General features: G+C 33.3%; 3 protein-coding genes across 3 annotated transcripts in view; all 3 read right to left on the reverse strand.

The window, feature by feature from the left end:
* LOC136414200 (cholecystokinin receptor type A-like) overlaps positions 1-8050 on the reverse strand; it is a 99496-nt gene extending 91446 nt beyond the window's left edge. The window contains exon 1 of the mRNA XM_066398080.1: positions 7656-8050. The gene's annotated coding sequence lies outside the window, so the exon portion shown is untranslated. The remainder of the gene's footprint in view (positions 1-7655) is intronic.
* A 956-nt stretch (positions 8051-9006) lies between these two features.
* LOC136414067 (uncharacterized) lies at positions 9007-11679 on the reverse strand. The gene is made up of 3 exons (XM_066397861.1): positions 11503-11679; positions 11334-11451; positions 9007-9180 (listed from the first exon to the last, which is right to left on the reverse strand). The coding sequence occupies exons 1-3, from the start codon at positions 11601-11603 to the stop codon at positions 9040-9042; spliced, it is 360 nt and encodes a 119-aa protein (XP_066253958.1). The 5' UTR covers positions 11604-11679; the 3' UTR covers positions 9007-9039.
* Positions 11680-13480: 1801 nt separating this feature from the next.
* On the reverse strand, positions 13481-14997 carry LOC136414117 (uncharacterized). Its single transcript, XM_066397944.1, has 3 exons — positions 14864-14997; positions 14684-14801; positions 13481-13728 (listed from the first exon to the last, which is right to left on the reverse strand). Exons 1-3 carry the CDS (start codon positions 14965-14967, stop codon positions 13573-13575), a joined length of 378 nt encoding a protein of 125 aa, XP_066254041.1. The 5' UTR covers positions 14968-14997; the 3' UTR covers positions 13481-13572.
* Positions 14998-15588: the final 591 nt, after the last annotated feature.

The raw sequence follows: 15588 nt of genomic DNA on the forward strand, positions 1-15588 counted from the left end.
TTCTAAAATGATTAGCAACGTGGTGTTAGTTCTGCACTCTGTCTTCTTTTGGAGTATCTGAGCTCACAATATCTTCTGAGATCTGAAATTACAACATCACTCAATGCACAGATCTTTCTGTTGCGTTAGCATTTCTCCTTCATTTTTTAATGATAATATTTTCAAAATTAAATTTCCTTTCCACCACAAAAGCTTCTGCGTGCCAATAATAATCAAGGAGAATCCATTGATAAATTTAGTCCTATGTATATCCTACGTATTTCTTATTTACACTAATGACCGAGGTTGTGTAGGAAATAAATGATCCCTGAACCTTTCATTAAATTCTAAAATTACTTGACTAGTAATGTAGCTAAATAGCTCTGAAGAAGAAATTGTTAACGTGGAAATCGACCGAAACGCATATAGAATACACTCAAACATTTTCCCTGGGAATTTAGTACTGGTTGTAATTATTAACTAGTAATAAATAATGCGACCTGGAGAACGCAACTTTTCCATCTTAATTTCATAACTGCTTTGTTAATTAATTTTTAAACTGTCGATTTCTCCTAAGCCGAGAAGTGCTGCGTGTCATAACAGGAGTATGAGCAGAGAGTCAGTGCAATCAACCTATAATCAGCAATTTCTTGAGAGTAACGCGTGTTCTCGGCTTCAGCCTTTCACATGATGTTGGAAGATATATACAGTACCAAATACGTATCTAAATAAATCCCAACAAAGAACTAAGTATTACTCGCATAATACCAAACTTCATTAAACCGCCAACACAAATTGACTACTTTAATCAAAACAGAATCTCATCATACAAACGCTGCTGGATACGAACGTGAAACGGGTGATATTAATCAAATCAGAAAGGCGAAGTTGGTTTTAAAAGACTAAATTAGTGAAAAACGAATTAACCAATTAGGAAAATATGAAGAGCGATATCCGAAGATTTCCCCAAAGCTGCAGCCCTAGAGGGCATTTAAAAACAAATTAGATCCAATATCACAAAGGTCCAAATTATTGCTTAAGGGGAAATACTCAAATTATTTTTTTTTAATGGAGAAACGAGGAGCATAATTTAAGGAAACCACAGATAGCATTGTTGTGCCTTAGGGTATAAGCTTCCATATCAGTGTACTTCTTCGACTATTTAGCCCTATAGCGCGCGGTTCTCAATTGTCCCATCTCCCTGTTAACTTTTTTACAGACTATAATTCTTTTTAATTCAAAAGCAGCGTTAAATAGGACAAAGAATACTGTCTTATCACGTTTGTTTCTTTTTTCTAAATGTTGCTTACGTCACTGATTGGACAAAATTGCCGAATTTTTAAAACTTAAACGCGGGTCAAGTAATACTTCGAACTAAAGGTATATCAAAACTAGATTTAACGGCATAATGCGATTTAAAATCGATCGATTAGTTTTTAAGACAAAGAGCTATAAATAGTAAAAAGTAAACGTAAAAAAGCAATATAAATTCAGAAGACTTTCAGAGTTTATTCAGTTGACAGGCTGAAGTTGATCGATTGCCTACGATATTCACGTAGTTTTACTCTTATTAAGTATCTAATCGGCCTTTATCGTCAACCGTGCAGTAAGCAGTATACTATTACACCATATAGTGCCGAAAGTCCTGATAATGCTTGCCATGCAATTTAAATAAGCACATTCCCAAAGTCCTAGAATAATTTGGCTATAAAAATAAATTAAAATTTACAAGTAAACCACCAGAACAGGAAACGGAAAAAAACGAAAGAACACCGGAGCTTCCATCGACACCGATGCTTTTATCCCCCAGGGACAGTTCCGGGTTGACGAAGGTTACAAATGGAAACCCGAGGATTTTTAGTGGGTAGGGGCTTCAGCGAATCCCACACTATCCAGCTGCCAGAACAGACTGGTTGTCTTTCCAAGATTTTTAAATCGTGAAAAAAAACTGCTCACCATGCGGTAATATTGCTTTACCCCACGGCATTTTATTTTGTAAATTGGTGTAGTGACCGTCTCAATTTCATTGAATCAATTATTTCACGGAATTAACGGTATTGTATATGTTACCGTCAAAACCCGATCTAACTAGGACAAACTACTAGTATTTACCATCAGCCTCGGATAATTCTAGAATTTCCTAGTCAAAACTAGATTTAACTGAAAATCTTAGTTAAAAGTAAATATTCACTTTATAACGGTTTTAACTGATAGATTATTTGAAATTTTCGGAATATGCATAAAAGTGTCTCATGAATTTTTGTGTAAGTATTAAACATATTATGTAATGTGCCCTTATGGTACGCCTCTGTAGATCGCCGTTCTTGGTAATATGCTTGACAATAACTCAATTTATGAGTCGATTATCTTCCTATTAGGGATGTTTTTAGTTAGGGAATTTCCGGCACTAACCTGAACTAACCATCTTAGGAAACTGTAGTTTTGACGGTAACATATACAGGGTGTCTCTAAAAGGTCTTTACAACGCTCTACCATAGGTAGCTGAGATCAAAATAAAACGATTTAACCACATTTGCCTTAGTCCAAAAGTTGATAATAACCGAGCTACAGGGTGGCACACAGCAACACAGCAACAGAGCAACAGGGGTTAATTTTATTCGTCGCATTAATTTTTGTGTGTGTGTAAATGGTGGGCATTTTGAACAGTTACTTAAGTAATTTTTTAATGTTATTTTTAATATTACAAAATAAAAATTTAGAAAATTACATTCCTTTCCATTTGCTTTACAAGTGTTTCTCTCGAAAATGATTGCAGTTAGCGACTTGATTAAGGTATACCTTTTTTAAGCAAAAATATCGCGCAAATACGTTTTTTCATCCAAAACTGGTTTACCGTTAAAAACAAAAAAGTTTGAAGGACCTAAACAAGTACCTAATGCGTATACGTGCGGCCCTCTGCGATTTACCGAAATTTTGTTTATAGATATGAATTCCTCATCCCGAAAAACCCCCTTGTAGAAAATTTCATGAGTTTTCCTCTTACCATTTAATAATTGTGGCTAAAAATTTAATTTTACATTTCAACTTTGCCACCCTGTAGCTCGGTTATTATCAACTTTTGGACTAAAGCAAATGTGGTTAAATCGTTTTATTTTAATCTCAGTTACCTATGGTAGAGCATTGTAAAGACCTTTTAGAGACGCCCTGTATAATGCGTATGGTATTTGATTGCTACTGCTCTCAAGTGTTTGCAAATATGGCCTCACTAGCTCATTTAGCAAATTTAAATCGCTTTAAATTAAAATGTTATTGTCGGCTCTTTCATACAATGACGCAATGAAATAAAAAAGTTGGTTTTATCTATTTTTTCTGCCTACGTGATCTCAAACCGAGATACTAATTTAAAAAAAAGATAAAACATGTGCGACTACTGCAGGGACAAGATCAATTCTAGTTAGTCGAACACATAATCATCATTTCAGCCATTAAAGTAAGTTCTATTCTTTAGTTACATAATTTTATGTTAGTAAGACTTCCCCTTTAAAATCAGTTCAATCTAATTAAACATTCCCATTAAAGGCTAAGTCGAATGAGTAAAGAATCCTCCTTTAGGTCACTTGGAATAGTAAAGAATTCCTTCTCCAAAGCTTCTGAATTTTCAGTACTTAAGTGCAGTTCGAATTAGTAGAGATTTAAGGAAACGCAATCCAATTCGAGTTGAGTAAGCATTTTACTCGTTAAGGACAATCCTAGTTAGTCTGACATTCCAAAAAAACTTTCAGTACGGAAAATGAATTCCCAAAAGTTCCATTAGATCGTGTTTGCTCCTCCTTTAGGACGGGTCTTCATTAATCAATTTCATTGATCAATATCATTGAATCTATGCTGTTGAAATACAGCAGATTAATGTGAATATACGTTCGATAATTTTGGTCAATAATATTGCGTTTCGATAAAAAAGAAAGGTTTTTCTATTTTTCGTTGACCTATTGAATTCATAAATGAAATTGAACACAGCTTGACCGTGTGAACAAGCGTTCAGTACCATTGAAAGATCCGCGTGTGCATTTTTGAGCTTAAAAGTATTCTTGTAAAAAAATTTGTAATTTTAATCTTACTGGAAAAGTACCTCTCAATAAAGTTTTTTTTGGATAAAGGGCGACATCTCTACAAAAGTTCTTCAAGCCAGTCTTCACTCATTCTTCAATAGTTTTATAGGCATCTAAGTCACCATTGCTAATTCCACTTACAGCTTTACTAAAGCACTTCACATCTCTGTATTATGATTCATGGTCTGGCCCAAGGTTTTCTGTTTTTCCTGTTCCTGATTAAGTTTTTTAAATATTTACGCATAATACGAAAGCCAACAGGCACACATTTCTTTGCAGTCATTTTTAATACTAATTATTTTACTGTATATTCAATATTCTCGAATCACGTGAATGAATTTTACATTCAATTTAATATTCAATAACATAGATTTAATGATATTGACAAATTAAATTGCCTAATGAGAACTCGCCTTTAGACGCTCAGCAATGGTGGATTCTCAAAGCGTGGATTTAATGTTGAAGTGCCCACTGGAATTGTGGTGAAATACAAAGCTGATTTTGCTGGGCGCTGCCGTTTATAGGTGGATAATGGTATAAAAAAGGCATTAAAGTTAAGAAAGAAGCCGCCTCTCCTCCGCGTACGCCTAACTTCAAACTCAGCCAAAAGGGTTAATCCGCACGTGTTTATTGTTACTGAAGTAACTTCTTACATACCCTAAATATAAGTTTACTTTGGGGCTTAATCCCTTGATTGCTTAAATACGAGTATAAGTAGTTATCTATCTTCGACGGAGTGCAAGTGGAAGGTAAAGCCACAGCTTCCGGCAATTTTACAAACTAAAGTTAGAGCTTTAGTAGGAAAATACAACAAAGTAGAAAAATCCAAAACGTTTGTGTGGGACATTTAATTTTCTAGGCAGGAAATAAAAAGTTTAAAATATTGTCTTTTCTTTACATAAACTTAAATTAAATTTATAAATAAAAAATTGAGAACACTGGTTTGTACTCGCATTTCATGAACTCAAAATTATTCCACCTCTAATTTCTAAATTGCCTAATTTTCAATACTTCACGGAAATCATACTCTTGAATTTTTTCAAATAAAAAACGTTCCCGAAATGTTATGCAAATCTAATAGCATATCATTTTGCTTGGGGAAGCGGGAGTGAGTGTATTTTATATGGCCCTAAAGCCAGCTGTATCAAGCTGGAGAGGCAATTCTAGTACATTGTTGAACAGAGAAATTGTTGCTTTATAGAAGAGAAAAAGTAAGAGAAAATAATTACCTACACAAGTTTTTAATATGTTTTAATGAGAAAAGATCTCTCTACATTGCCCAGGTATGTACAATGTAATCAGCCCATAATATTTATTTACAAATAATATGTAATTTATCACATATTCTCCCTACATGTGACAAACAGACCACATATAAGGCTTAAAATTACATTTGCCATTGCACACATTTGTAATCGAGAGACCCCAAATTAGAACCTTTGATGCATAATTCAACATTACTATTACCGCCCGTAATGACACTTTCCATTTATTCAAAGCTCCTTTTACACCTTAAGACTCCAGAACTTTGAGGTTTATTAAACGAGCCTCAAAAAATTTAATTAAAACTAAGAAGGGCCCTCGTGAGTTCCTCATTGTTGAAAGGGTGCCAATTAGCTTGGTATAAAGTGCGAATTGCTTTATGATGAGACAGCCCTGAAGGAACGATTTAAGTTGTCAGAAGTTAAGGAATCGGTTTGAAGAGCACAATAAGTGTCTGAAATCGGTTGAAAACAGTGGCTGTTCTCAATTTAATGCGGTATGACACGCAGGCTTAAGTAAATGACGTATTGACTGCAACTCTGCCATTTGGAAAGTTTAATTTTTAATTAAATGGCTAAGATTAGAATTAGAGCCCCACGTGCTTGATATGGGGGTGCTGGAGTTGGCATTTAAGGTCTTCGAAGGTCAACATAACGTTCTTGTTCCCAACTCAAGTTTTTTGTCAGAGTAATGTGTGTGCTTATCTAAACAAACTGCTCCAGAATTTCAATTTAAATTTTATTTTTCCGAAATGTTCGGAAACAGCAGTTCAGAAGTCTTTCTGCTCATTCGGATTCTTTTGATATTTAAAATAATCTGATTATGAGTTTTTTATACGTTTATACCGAGTTATTATACCCAGAAAAGTTAAAATAGAGCCTTTTATATTCATGGCATTTTATAGTTTAAATACAATTAACGAAGATTCAAAATGATTAGAACTAGATAAAGTTGAATAAAGGGTAACAGCAACTGACGGTTATTAATATTTTATAAATGTATAACAAGGAATTTATAGTACCCATGGTGTATTGCAAAACATGACGGCCAGCAGAGTGTTTTGTAAGGCGCAAAGGCTTTAAAAGGCTTTACCACGGGTATTATATAATATTTTTGTTACAAGTACATCAATATTAAAACTAACCGACACTTTTAGACGTCGAGAAGTGTTATGAATTTATCAAAGTGTTTAGACATGCCGGAACAAAAAATTGTTTCCCTAGAAACCGTACATGTATCATAAAAACCGATTTATGCACGCTGCAACATACTATAATCATTGATTATGATGCATGCGTAATAAAAATAAATTTACTTACATGTATATACACAAAAATATTGAAATCACCACCTGTTACCTACATAAAAAAAAATCTTATACTGGAATATTTATAATTGTGTAACCATAGTCAATTGCACAGATATGTTTATAAGATATTCTTTTTTTATACTATAATACTAAAAGTGATCACTTTTTTTATTTCGTATAAAAATTTTTAATTTAGACGAGTTGCACAAGATCCCAGGAAATTTTTTGGATAGCTTTGAATGTTATGTAATTCCCCGTTTGCCCGGAAGTGACTCTAACTTTGATTTTTAAATAGGTCATCCTGTATTTTTTGACATTTTTGGATTCAGCAGATCATTTTACCTACGATAGGGTTATTTTTGGAAATTTTTAGTGATATTAAGTTTTTAATTTAATTTAAGAATTATGTAATTTTGTACTCTGCTGCATTTATTTTTTACTGAATTTTAAAACTTTTGGTGCCAAAATATGTCTAACTGTTCATCAGAATTTCAACGAGTCAATAACACCGAGAATTTGTGAAAAAATTACATTTTTAAAATTTGGATGAAAGTAACTATATATATTAAACAACAAAAAAAATCATATTTAGTATTTTTCCCATTATGAAAACCCCAAAAAAATTATTGATGAAAACCAACAGCTTCATAATTCTTTATTTTTAAATTAAATATAAAGCACTTAATTCTAATTTTGAAAGATCCCAAATGACTCTATTTTAGATAAAATTTGCTGAATCTAAGAATATCCAACAATACAGGGTGTTTAATTTAAAAATCAAAAGCTAGGGTCACTTCCGGTTAAACCGGAAGCAACAGAGCCTTCAAAATTATCCACAAAAATTCCTAAAGTTGTATTGTACAATTGGCCCAAATTTGTAATTTTTACGTGAAACAGCAAAAAAGTTTGTAAAAGAAAGGTTTTACACTTTCGAAATTATAAAAACTTATTCTTCTATTTATTATACACACGGGAACTTAAAGTAGCAATTCCGATTACTTAAAATTATTTTTTTCATCATCTCACCAGCTTACCTGTAACAACAAATCCCAGATAGAAAATTCTAAATTGGGCACATTCTCGATGTTCGCGCCGGTTTTACACACTTTCAGCGGAGCTCTCTATCGGTCGAAGGAGAGGCGCGAATAGAGCCAGTTAGAGTTTAGAGTATTGTCCTTTGGGGCGCCCCACGACGGCGGCGTCGTTGCGTATGTTACTACACCCACCCTCTTATGAAATCACTTCCCCATAACTTACAATGGATTGCGGCCAATGGATAAATGGGTCTACCGACGACACAGATTGAGAAAAATTGCCTATATGTTGTATTGTTCTAAAACTTTCAGTATGAAGTTGAGGAATGAATAGGAGTTTTGTCTGAAAGAGCGTTGGAGTTCGAATAAATTCGTAACAGGCAGTTTGCGCTCGGTTTTCATTCATGGAGCAACGGAACGGAAAGTTTATAAAGTAATGAAAGTTTGTATTGGAATCAAGACTGTCGGTTTCAGATTAATTACATGAGAAAAATAGCAGTATATAAATCGTCCCCATATTAGAAAGGGACAAAATCAACATTTTAACTATTTATTAAATTGTGAACTCTTAATTTATTGCCCTGTTATTGATAATAGTGATAATTGTTTAAAATGTCCACATTCCATTTCCAAGCAGTAATAAAATACTTGTTCGACATTTAGAAGAACAATGTCAAGAATTTCGGGGAAAATATATTTTTCAATTATACATCGTCAGTAGGGTGGCATAAATTTTCGATTTTAAATGTCTCCACAAAAAAATCCAGGGGTGTCAGATTAGGCGATCTAGGTGGCCACTCAATAGATATGCGACGACCTATTTATCGAATTCAAAAATTTTCGTTAAGAAACTAATAAACCGGAACTGTAAAATCTGGCGGTGGCACATCTTACCTATCGCAATAAACTTAAAAAAATAGGTGACCGTGGATGCAAATTTGATAAATTGAAAATGAGAAGGTTTTGCACATAGCCACCTCAAACCTCATTGTAATTTGCCCAGCCTATACATATTTTAAAATCTGTCGACTATGTTGGTTTATTATTCAACAGGTGAACTAAATTTGAAAACCGAATTGCCTGTTGACAAATCAGAATTTAAAAAATTAGAAAATGTAATTGAAGAGGACACACTCAGCCGTTAATTAACGTTTCGTTCTAACGTATCGGTAATGTTTCATTAATTACATCATCATATAATATTAAGAGGTAATTTTGACGTCTTTTTCAAGTCGTTCAGCTAATCAGTCACTCCCTGATCAGTTTTTGACATCAATTTAACTTGTCTGGACAGTTCCAATAGGTCCTACTTATGAAATATCTAGAGACAACAAAAATATTATCTAATGAAAATTATTCACATCACATTTATTAAATGTAACAATTACGGGTCAGTGTAAACTTCGACGTGATAATTCAGCCCCTTAGACACTTGGGACTTCAAGGCGATTTCCACATTGTAATAGTTGATACCTCCGTCTGTAATTGTCACCTCGCCACCATTTTCACCTAACTGGTTGGTCACCTAGGAAAATGAAATATATGTATTATGTTCGGAAATTCATCAAAACTAAAATTAGAAAATTAGCTCATATTCGATCGATTCATCGGATCCTGAACCGAGATTTTAGAATATTGAAAATACACTTGCAGACACTATCATTTTAGAGATAATTTCAAAATCGCCAAAATAGGTATCAAAGTGACTCTGCACGCCTCTAAGTTTTGCGGAATAAACAACAAATCTATTTTTTTATGAAGAGACTTTTATTAATTTTATTTTTATATATTTTATTTTTTAATTTACTTGAAACATCATTTAAGTATATTTAGTTAATTAACTCTTAATTGAAAAATAACACTGAAATATTTGGCTTAAGAGTACCTACCTTATCTTTAAGCATACTTAAAAATTGCTTGATGAAAACAACTATGTATAAGTTATAAAAATCATTGGCGAATTTACAGTGTATCTACATTTTTGCCCTTTACGAATAAACACGCAAACCTAAGAAAGGGAAATCAAAATTCGAGCTTTTCGAACAATTATCTCTCGCATGGCATTGGTTTTTATGGAATAAACGAACGAATTTATCTACCTCCAGTAGGCCTGGAAGTACCTAAATGTTACAAGGTGTAGGTGAGCTAAATTGCATATTTCCAACCAATAAAAATATTAACTTCAACTTAAATGATTTTGTCTCAATCCCTCCAATTAAATTAGCCATCACCTTTAAGATAATGAAATTTATAAATGTAAATATCTGCTAACCGATTTTTCAGAGCGACAATTTTAAGATACAACTTTTTTTATGTAGAGTTAATAAGGGCCGAGCTAATTATTAAAAAAAAGTTATGATTTTTTTTAACTACGAGAAAAGATAGCTAACAGCGCCCTCTACATTCTGGATCAAAAACTAAATAAATTAAATTTTCATACGTTAAGGATTCTCTGAATATAAGTTAGACGTCATACTTTATATTTCATTCTCTTCCCCGAATTATTTAAGGATATCGAACAAAATTGTGTTCGGTGCTGTACGGTTAATTATACAGTGTGGAAGTTTTGGATGGAACAATCCATATAACTAAATTTCTTTGGTGCTTTTTAGAACCAAAAAAATTTTAAGAAAAATCAAAAGTTTTAGTTTTTGGTATGTTCAATCGTAAATTTCTCGAGACCTGTTGCGTTTAGGTATAGAGCATGGTACATGAAACATATTTAGAATTTGGCGTAAAATTCAAAAATGAAATAAAAAATAGGCGTTTCCACTTGAAAAAACAAAGTTGGTAGTCGTACCTGACTTTTGGACTACCCTGTATACATGAATTTACCATCAAAAAAACCACAAGAGAAAATAAAAATCGACGTGTCCGAGGATTTTGGCCGCATATGTTCGACATTTTAGTTATATGGACTGTTCCATCCAAAACTTCTACAATGTATAATTGTTAAGGACTTTAGGTTATTGTTTCTTGGCGTAGTTTTCTTAGTTAATTTGTTTTGTACTTTCATCCCTTAAGTTACGCCCATGTGCATCGATACGTATTTGAAGGATTCCATCTGGGCGCCAGACCATCGTACCCATCAGGCCATATCGCAGGACTCTTTATGGCTGGGAAATACGCTACTCGTCAAAGGAAGCTTTCTTAATTGGACTATTGCCGCGATCCGCAGTTCGGCGGATTTGCCATACTTCAATGAAAGCGACTTGTATAGGTATTTGCCAGATGGCGGCGATTTATGACCTTAGGCGCGACCATTGCCCGTAAGGGCTTCTGGTACTGGTGCGCCCCTGGTTGGAGTTCCTCGGGTTTAGTACTTAAGGGATGATCGCAGTAATTTTGTGCTCTTTTTCTTTCGACCGGTGCTCGCTCTAGACATGTGATCGTAAACGTAGTTCGTAATCTTCCCAACGAAGCAAACTCCCACTTCATACTTAGACCAATACTTTACCATTATTTATATAAGTGAAATTTAATACAGTCCACGTTCGTAAACCAAATTATTGTTTTCGTGGTTTTCGTTTATCGAAGAAACCTCAACAATAATGCCCTGTATATTTAAATACCCAAGGCCAAATAGACATTTGGGCGTGTAAATAAATATAAATCTTTAACTATAATCTAACTATGAATCTCTAAAATTTTCCTTAATAATAAAAAATATTAACTTACAATAATGCAAGAAATTTTGTTGGACTGGACTCCGTACTTAGGGCAATCGACAATTTCTGTAATTTGGTGTAGAAACTTGCCACTTATTCTGATGTCGTCTTCGCAAATCAAAGATTTACTGAAATATGCATAGAATAAATTCTTCCAAATTCAATATTGACTAACTTACGCCAAAGAGGTATCTGCACATTGCCTCAAGTTGTGGTCTGCAGCTCTTACGTTTAAAAAAATTAAACAGAAAGCAACAAGTGCCAAAAGTTTGCAACTCATTATGTTTTCCTTGATTTTTTCACAATGAGAAGAGAATAGTACCTGACTGTTTTTGCGTCTGCCAAATTTATAAAGCGGTTTAATTGATTTCCTTATCAAATATTATTTTCTTATCAAATGAATATTTAACAAATGTTTTAAGCTACTCGAAAAGCACTTTAAAATGTGCATTCTTTCAGGCAAAATAAATTGGATATTATGAGGTTCCCTAACCCCATTAAATCATCTATTTTCAATAGAAAATTGGTATTTAATAATAAGTGGTGATAAGGTATTCGGAGTGGAGCCATTTATCGAATATTACGGACCACATTTACTAGCTAGAGAATTGTTATGATGTCATAGGGAAACCACGGATCTTGCATACAACTAGTTTATTTAATGCATACACTTACACATCTCCTAGTTTTCTCTACGACTTCTGCCATGATAAGCAGATCAAGAAAGATGTATATAAAAGGCTTTTTAAGAGTATCTCTGAGTTTAAATAACCTTTAGAGTATCAAAAATTAAATAAGTTCAAAACTGGACCAATTCTCGGTAATCTGTTAACGGCTCCTTTGATCAACTGATACACAGTAAATAAACTACTCTAAAAGTATTATCTTGTGCGAACCATCATATGTGAAATTAAAATGTGATATTTATGTAGGATCAGGTTCCTTGTAGATAGGATTACCTCAGACTCTTGTAGATAGGTGTTACCTTTAAGTTGGATACATATTAGATAGTAGGAATTATCTTTAAGATTGTCATACCCCTGGGGTACGACCCTGGTGGGAATTAGTTGGGGCATGGGAATTTCCCATGCTATGCCTTGTCGGCATTGGAAATCCCCGCAATAAACCGGGTAGGCATTGGAACTGCCTGTAATACACTTTGTCGGCATTCGAATTGCCTTTAATAGATTCCGTTGGCCCTATAGTTGCAGTTCCAATTCCCAACTAAGACGTAATGGTTTGAGGCGGCGGGTGGTGCAGATGGCACCTTAACCAGGATACTTCCATGGTTTATCACCATGGGTTTTAGTATTTAAGATGTTGCAGGGGCATGTACAAGCTCTCTTTTCTTCTGGGCTCGGTTGTCGTTGGTAACTCAAAAGTCGCGTCCGCGCTCACGAAACTCACAAGTTACTTTATACTCTCTTTTGTTCACTTTACATTAATAAACGCATATTTATAGTCCTTTTCCTATCTGTGATTTCATTATAAGATATAAACACCATCCTATATCTACACTAGTATCAAACCCGATGCTACATTTATAAACGTGAAAAGTTTGATATCCTCTCAATTACACATTGCAATCAACTAAATTTTGTTGCTAACAAAATAACTATCAAAATATTTATCTCAAACTATTCTTTATAAATTTGAAAAGAAGTTGAAATTTACATTTTTATAACAAGAAAAATTTCGTGATAAAGAAAATAGCTTCAAATGAGACAAAATCAAAGATCAAATATTTTGAAGCTTTGAACAATTAGAGCTTCCTCTAGAGAGCTTCAATCGGAATAACATTCTCAGAATGTATGCCTCAAACTATTGTCTATAAACTTGGAATGTACTGAATTTTCCATTGTAACAAACTAAAATTCTGTGCAACAAAAATGACCTCAATCGAAACCAATAAAACGTGAAATATCTTGGAGGTTTGAAGATCTGCAGTTTGTTTTGTAGAGTCTCAATTCTAAAAAACTTTCAGGATGTTTGCAGGGATGACACGATTTGAGAAAAGGGCAAATCAAGCATTCTCTTGGAAACATCGCTTCCTTTGACGCCTTTACACGTTGGTATTGAAGGTATGAATGAATTTGAATTTGTTTTTAAACCATCAAAGGCTGAATAAACCTTTAACTAAGGCAGTTTCTACTCATCTTTAATTGAAAAACATATGTAAATTTTAAAGTACATTTTTTACATGAACCTATATTTAAATTTTCACATTACTGCTTAGATGCGACTTAAGGTTAGTTCAGGCTAGTTTTATTATTAGTGTAAATTTCAATATGGTAGTCCAGCCCCTTAGAACGTTGTGATATCAATGATATTTCCACGTTGTAATAATCGACACCTCCGCTAACAATTTCGGCATCTCCACCATCTTCACCCAGCTTGTTGGTAACCTAAAAAATATAAACATAAGAGGATACAAAGAGTATACAATTTTTATAGAAAATGCGCCTTTGTGTACTATATAATCAGAGCGTTCAAATATCTCTATATTAGTACTCCAGTAAGCGGTTTAGATCTGAACTCGGCCAAGTTTGAAAGCGTGTTATAGGGAGATAAATTTAAAGATAATTAAATCCATGGTACATATTCTTCTCCAAAATTTTAAAATTGTTTCACTATCTTAAATTCTGTCATGAGCCACTGTGTGTAGTGGATAATTTTAAAGCTCAAAAATAATTAATATCCTTATATTAAGCTTCTACAAAATTCTACGTTATTTCTATATATGAAACGGTTTTTTAGTGTAAAAAAGTGCCATATCTCTTTTAGTATTAGGATTAGAGAAAAAAGTTAAATAAAAAGGTGACACCGTAACAAAAGGCGAATATGTATTTCCAAAAATAATTTTGAGTGATTCAGTCGTTACCCTACAACATTTATATATAATTTTGTCTCTAACTTTAATACCAGCAGCAATAGGTAACCTTTCCACACTAAAAGGCTATCCTTTTATAGAACTTTATATGTAGATAATCAGATCCATTATACCTATATACAAGTTTTCCTCCACACTTTGAAAATTTTGTCACTGCCCAAAGATTCATGATATGCCACTGTATGGAGGGTAATTTGACAGTTCAAATATATCTAAAATAAGCTTCAATTTCTTTCTTTACTCAACAATTATTGAAACTCTACAGGTGGGTAATCAACTCGGTTATGCCTGCAAGATTTTTTCGCGCATTTTGTAAATTTTGTTACTGCTAAATTATAAATCGTGATTGGGTATTGCGACTGTTCAAATGTCGCTATACAGCGCATACATGTATACAGCTTCTATACTCGTACATTGTAAAATTTTATGATTAAAAACTTAATTTAAAAAAAAAAGGTTTTTTAACGTACCTTGATACAGGTAATTTTGTGGTTAATAACTCCACTTTCAGGACAATCAATAACTTCTTCAAGTACTTTAAGGAATTTGCCACTTTCTTTAATGTCTTTAGAGCAAATCAATGTGGTACTGAAAATACACATATTTTTAGTACATTAAAATTTATTCCAATTTTAATCCATTTAACTTACGCCAAAGAGGGATCGGCACATTGATCAATGCTATGTGCTGCATTGCCAAAATTTACCACACAGAATGTAACAAGAGCTACAATCACCAAAAGTTTGCTGGCCATTTTGATTTTCTTGAATGTCTTACAATCACAAGGAAGAGAATGTCTGACTGGCTTTGCTTCCAATACCTTATAAAGAGGTCTTTTTTTTTCTTCTTATCAATAAAAGCATGATAAGTGATTTAAATTTTCACGTGCCACACTTGAAAATGCAATTTTTCTTATAAAATTAAGTGGATGTCGTGATGTTTCATATGTTTTTGTACGACCTATTTCTTGTTGAGAGTTTGCGATATCTGGGAGTCGATAAACTTTAATGGCTTAATAAAATGACGTGTGAAAAAATTAATATTAAAATATTATAATTATATTGCTAAGGCTTTACAATAGCTATTTATGTACCCAGTTACACAAAACATAGTTTTATGAGTGGGATTTAGAAGTTCCATAGAACAATGCATGCCCCAACTGGTTGCATACATAAATAGCTACATCAAGGCATAAATAACTTTTTCTAATTTTGCTTTATGATGAAAAATCTGAAGAAGATGGTACAAATTTGATCTAATTTAAGCTGCGCCTCACATCTGTGAAACTACAGTAACCATGTTGTTACTAGTGCCATTCGGTAACTGTTGTTAAATGAAGGTATCTGCTTTTATTGTGTAACTAGTTGCAAAATGG

This window comes from Euwallacea similis, chromosome 16 (assembly GCF_039881205.1).
Source record: "Euwallacea similis isolate ESF13 chromosome 16, ESF131.1, whole genome shotgun sequence".
NCBI lineage: Eukaryota > Metazoa > Arthropoda > Insecta > Coleoptera > Curculionidae > Euwallacea > Euwallacea similis.

Bases quoted from the DNA above. Each gene is read 5' to 3' on its own strand.
- LOC136414067 (XM_066397861.1), bottom strand. From the start codon at position 11,603: ATGAGTTGCAAACTTTTGGCACTTGTTGCTTTCTGTTTAATTTTTTTA. The intron at 11,452-11,502 runs GTAAGTTAGTCA...TGCATATTTCAG, and splicing joins TGTGCAGATACCTCTTTGGC to TAAATCTTTGATTTGCGAAG. The intron at 9,181-11,333 runs GTAAGTTAATAT...TCATTTTCCTAG, and splicing joins ACAAAATTTCTTGCATTATT to GTGACCAACCAGTTAGGTGA.
- LOC136414117 (XM_066397944.1), bottom strand. From the start codon at position 14,967: ATGGCCAGCAAACTTTTGGTGATTGTAGCTCTTGTTACATTCTGTGTG. The intron at 14,802-14,863 runs GTAAGTTAAATG...GTGTATTTTCAG, and splicing joins TGTGCCGATCCCTCTTTGGC to TACCACATTGATTTGCTCTA. The intron at 13,729-14,683 runs GTACGTTAAAAA...TATATTTTTTAG, and splicing joins ACAAAATTACCTGTATCAAG to GTTACCAACAAGCTGGGTGA.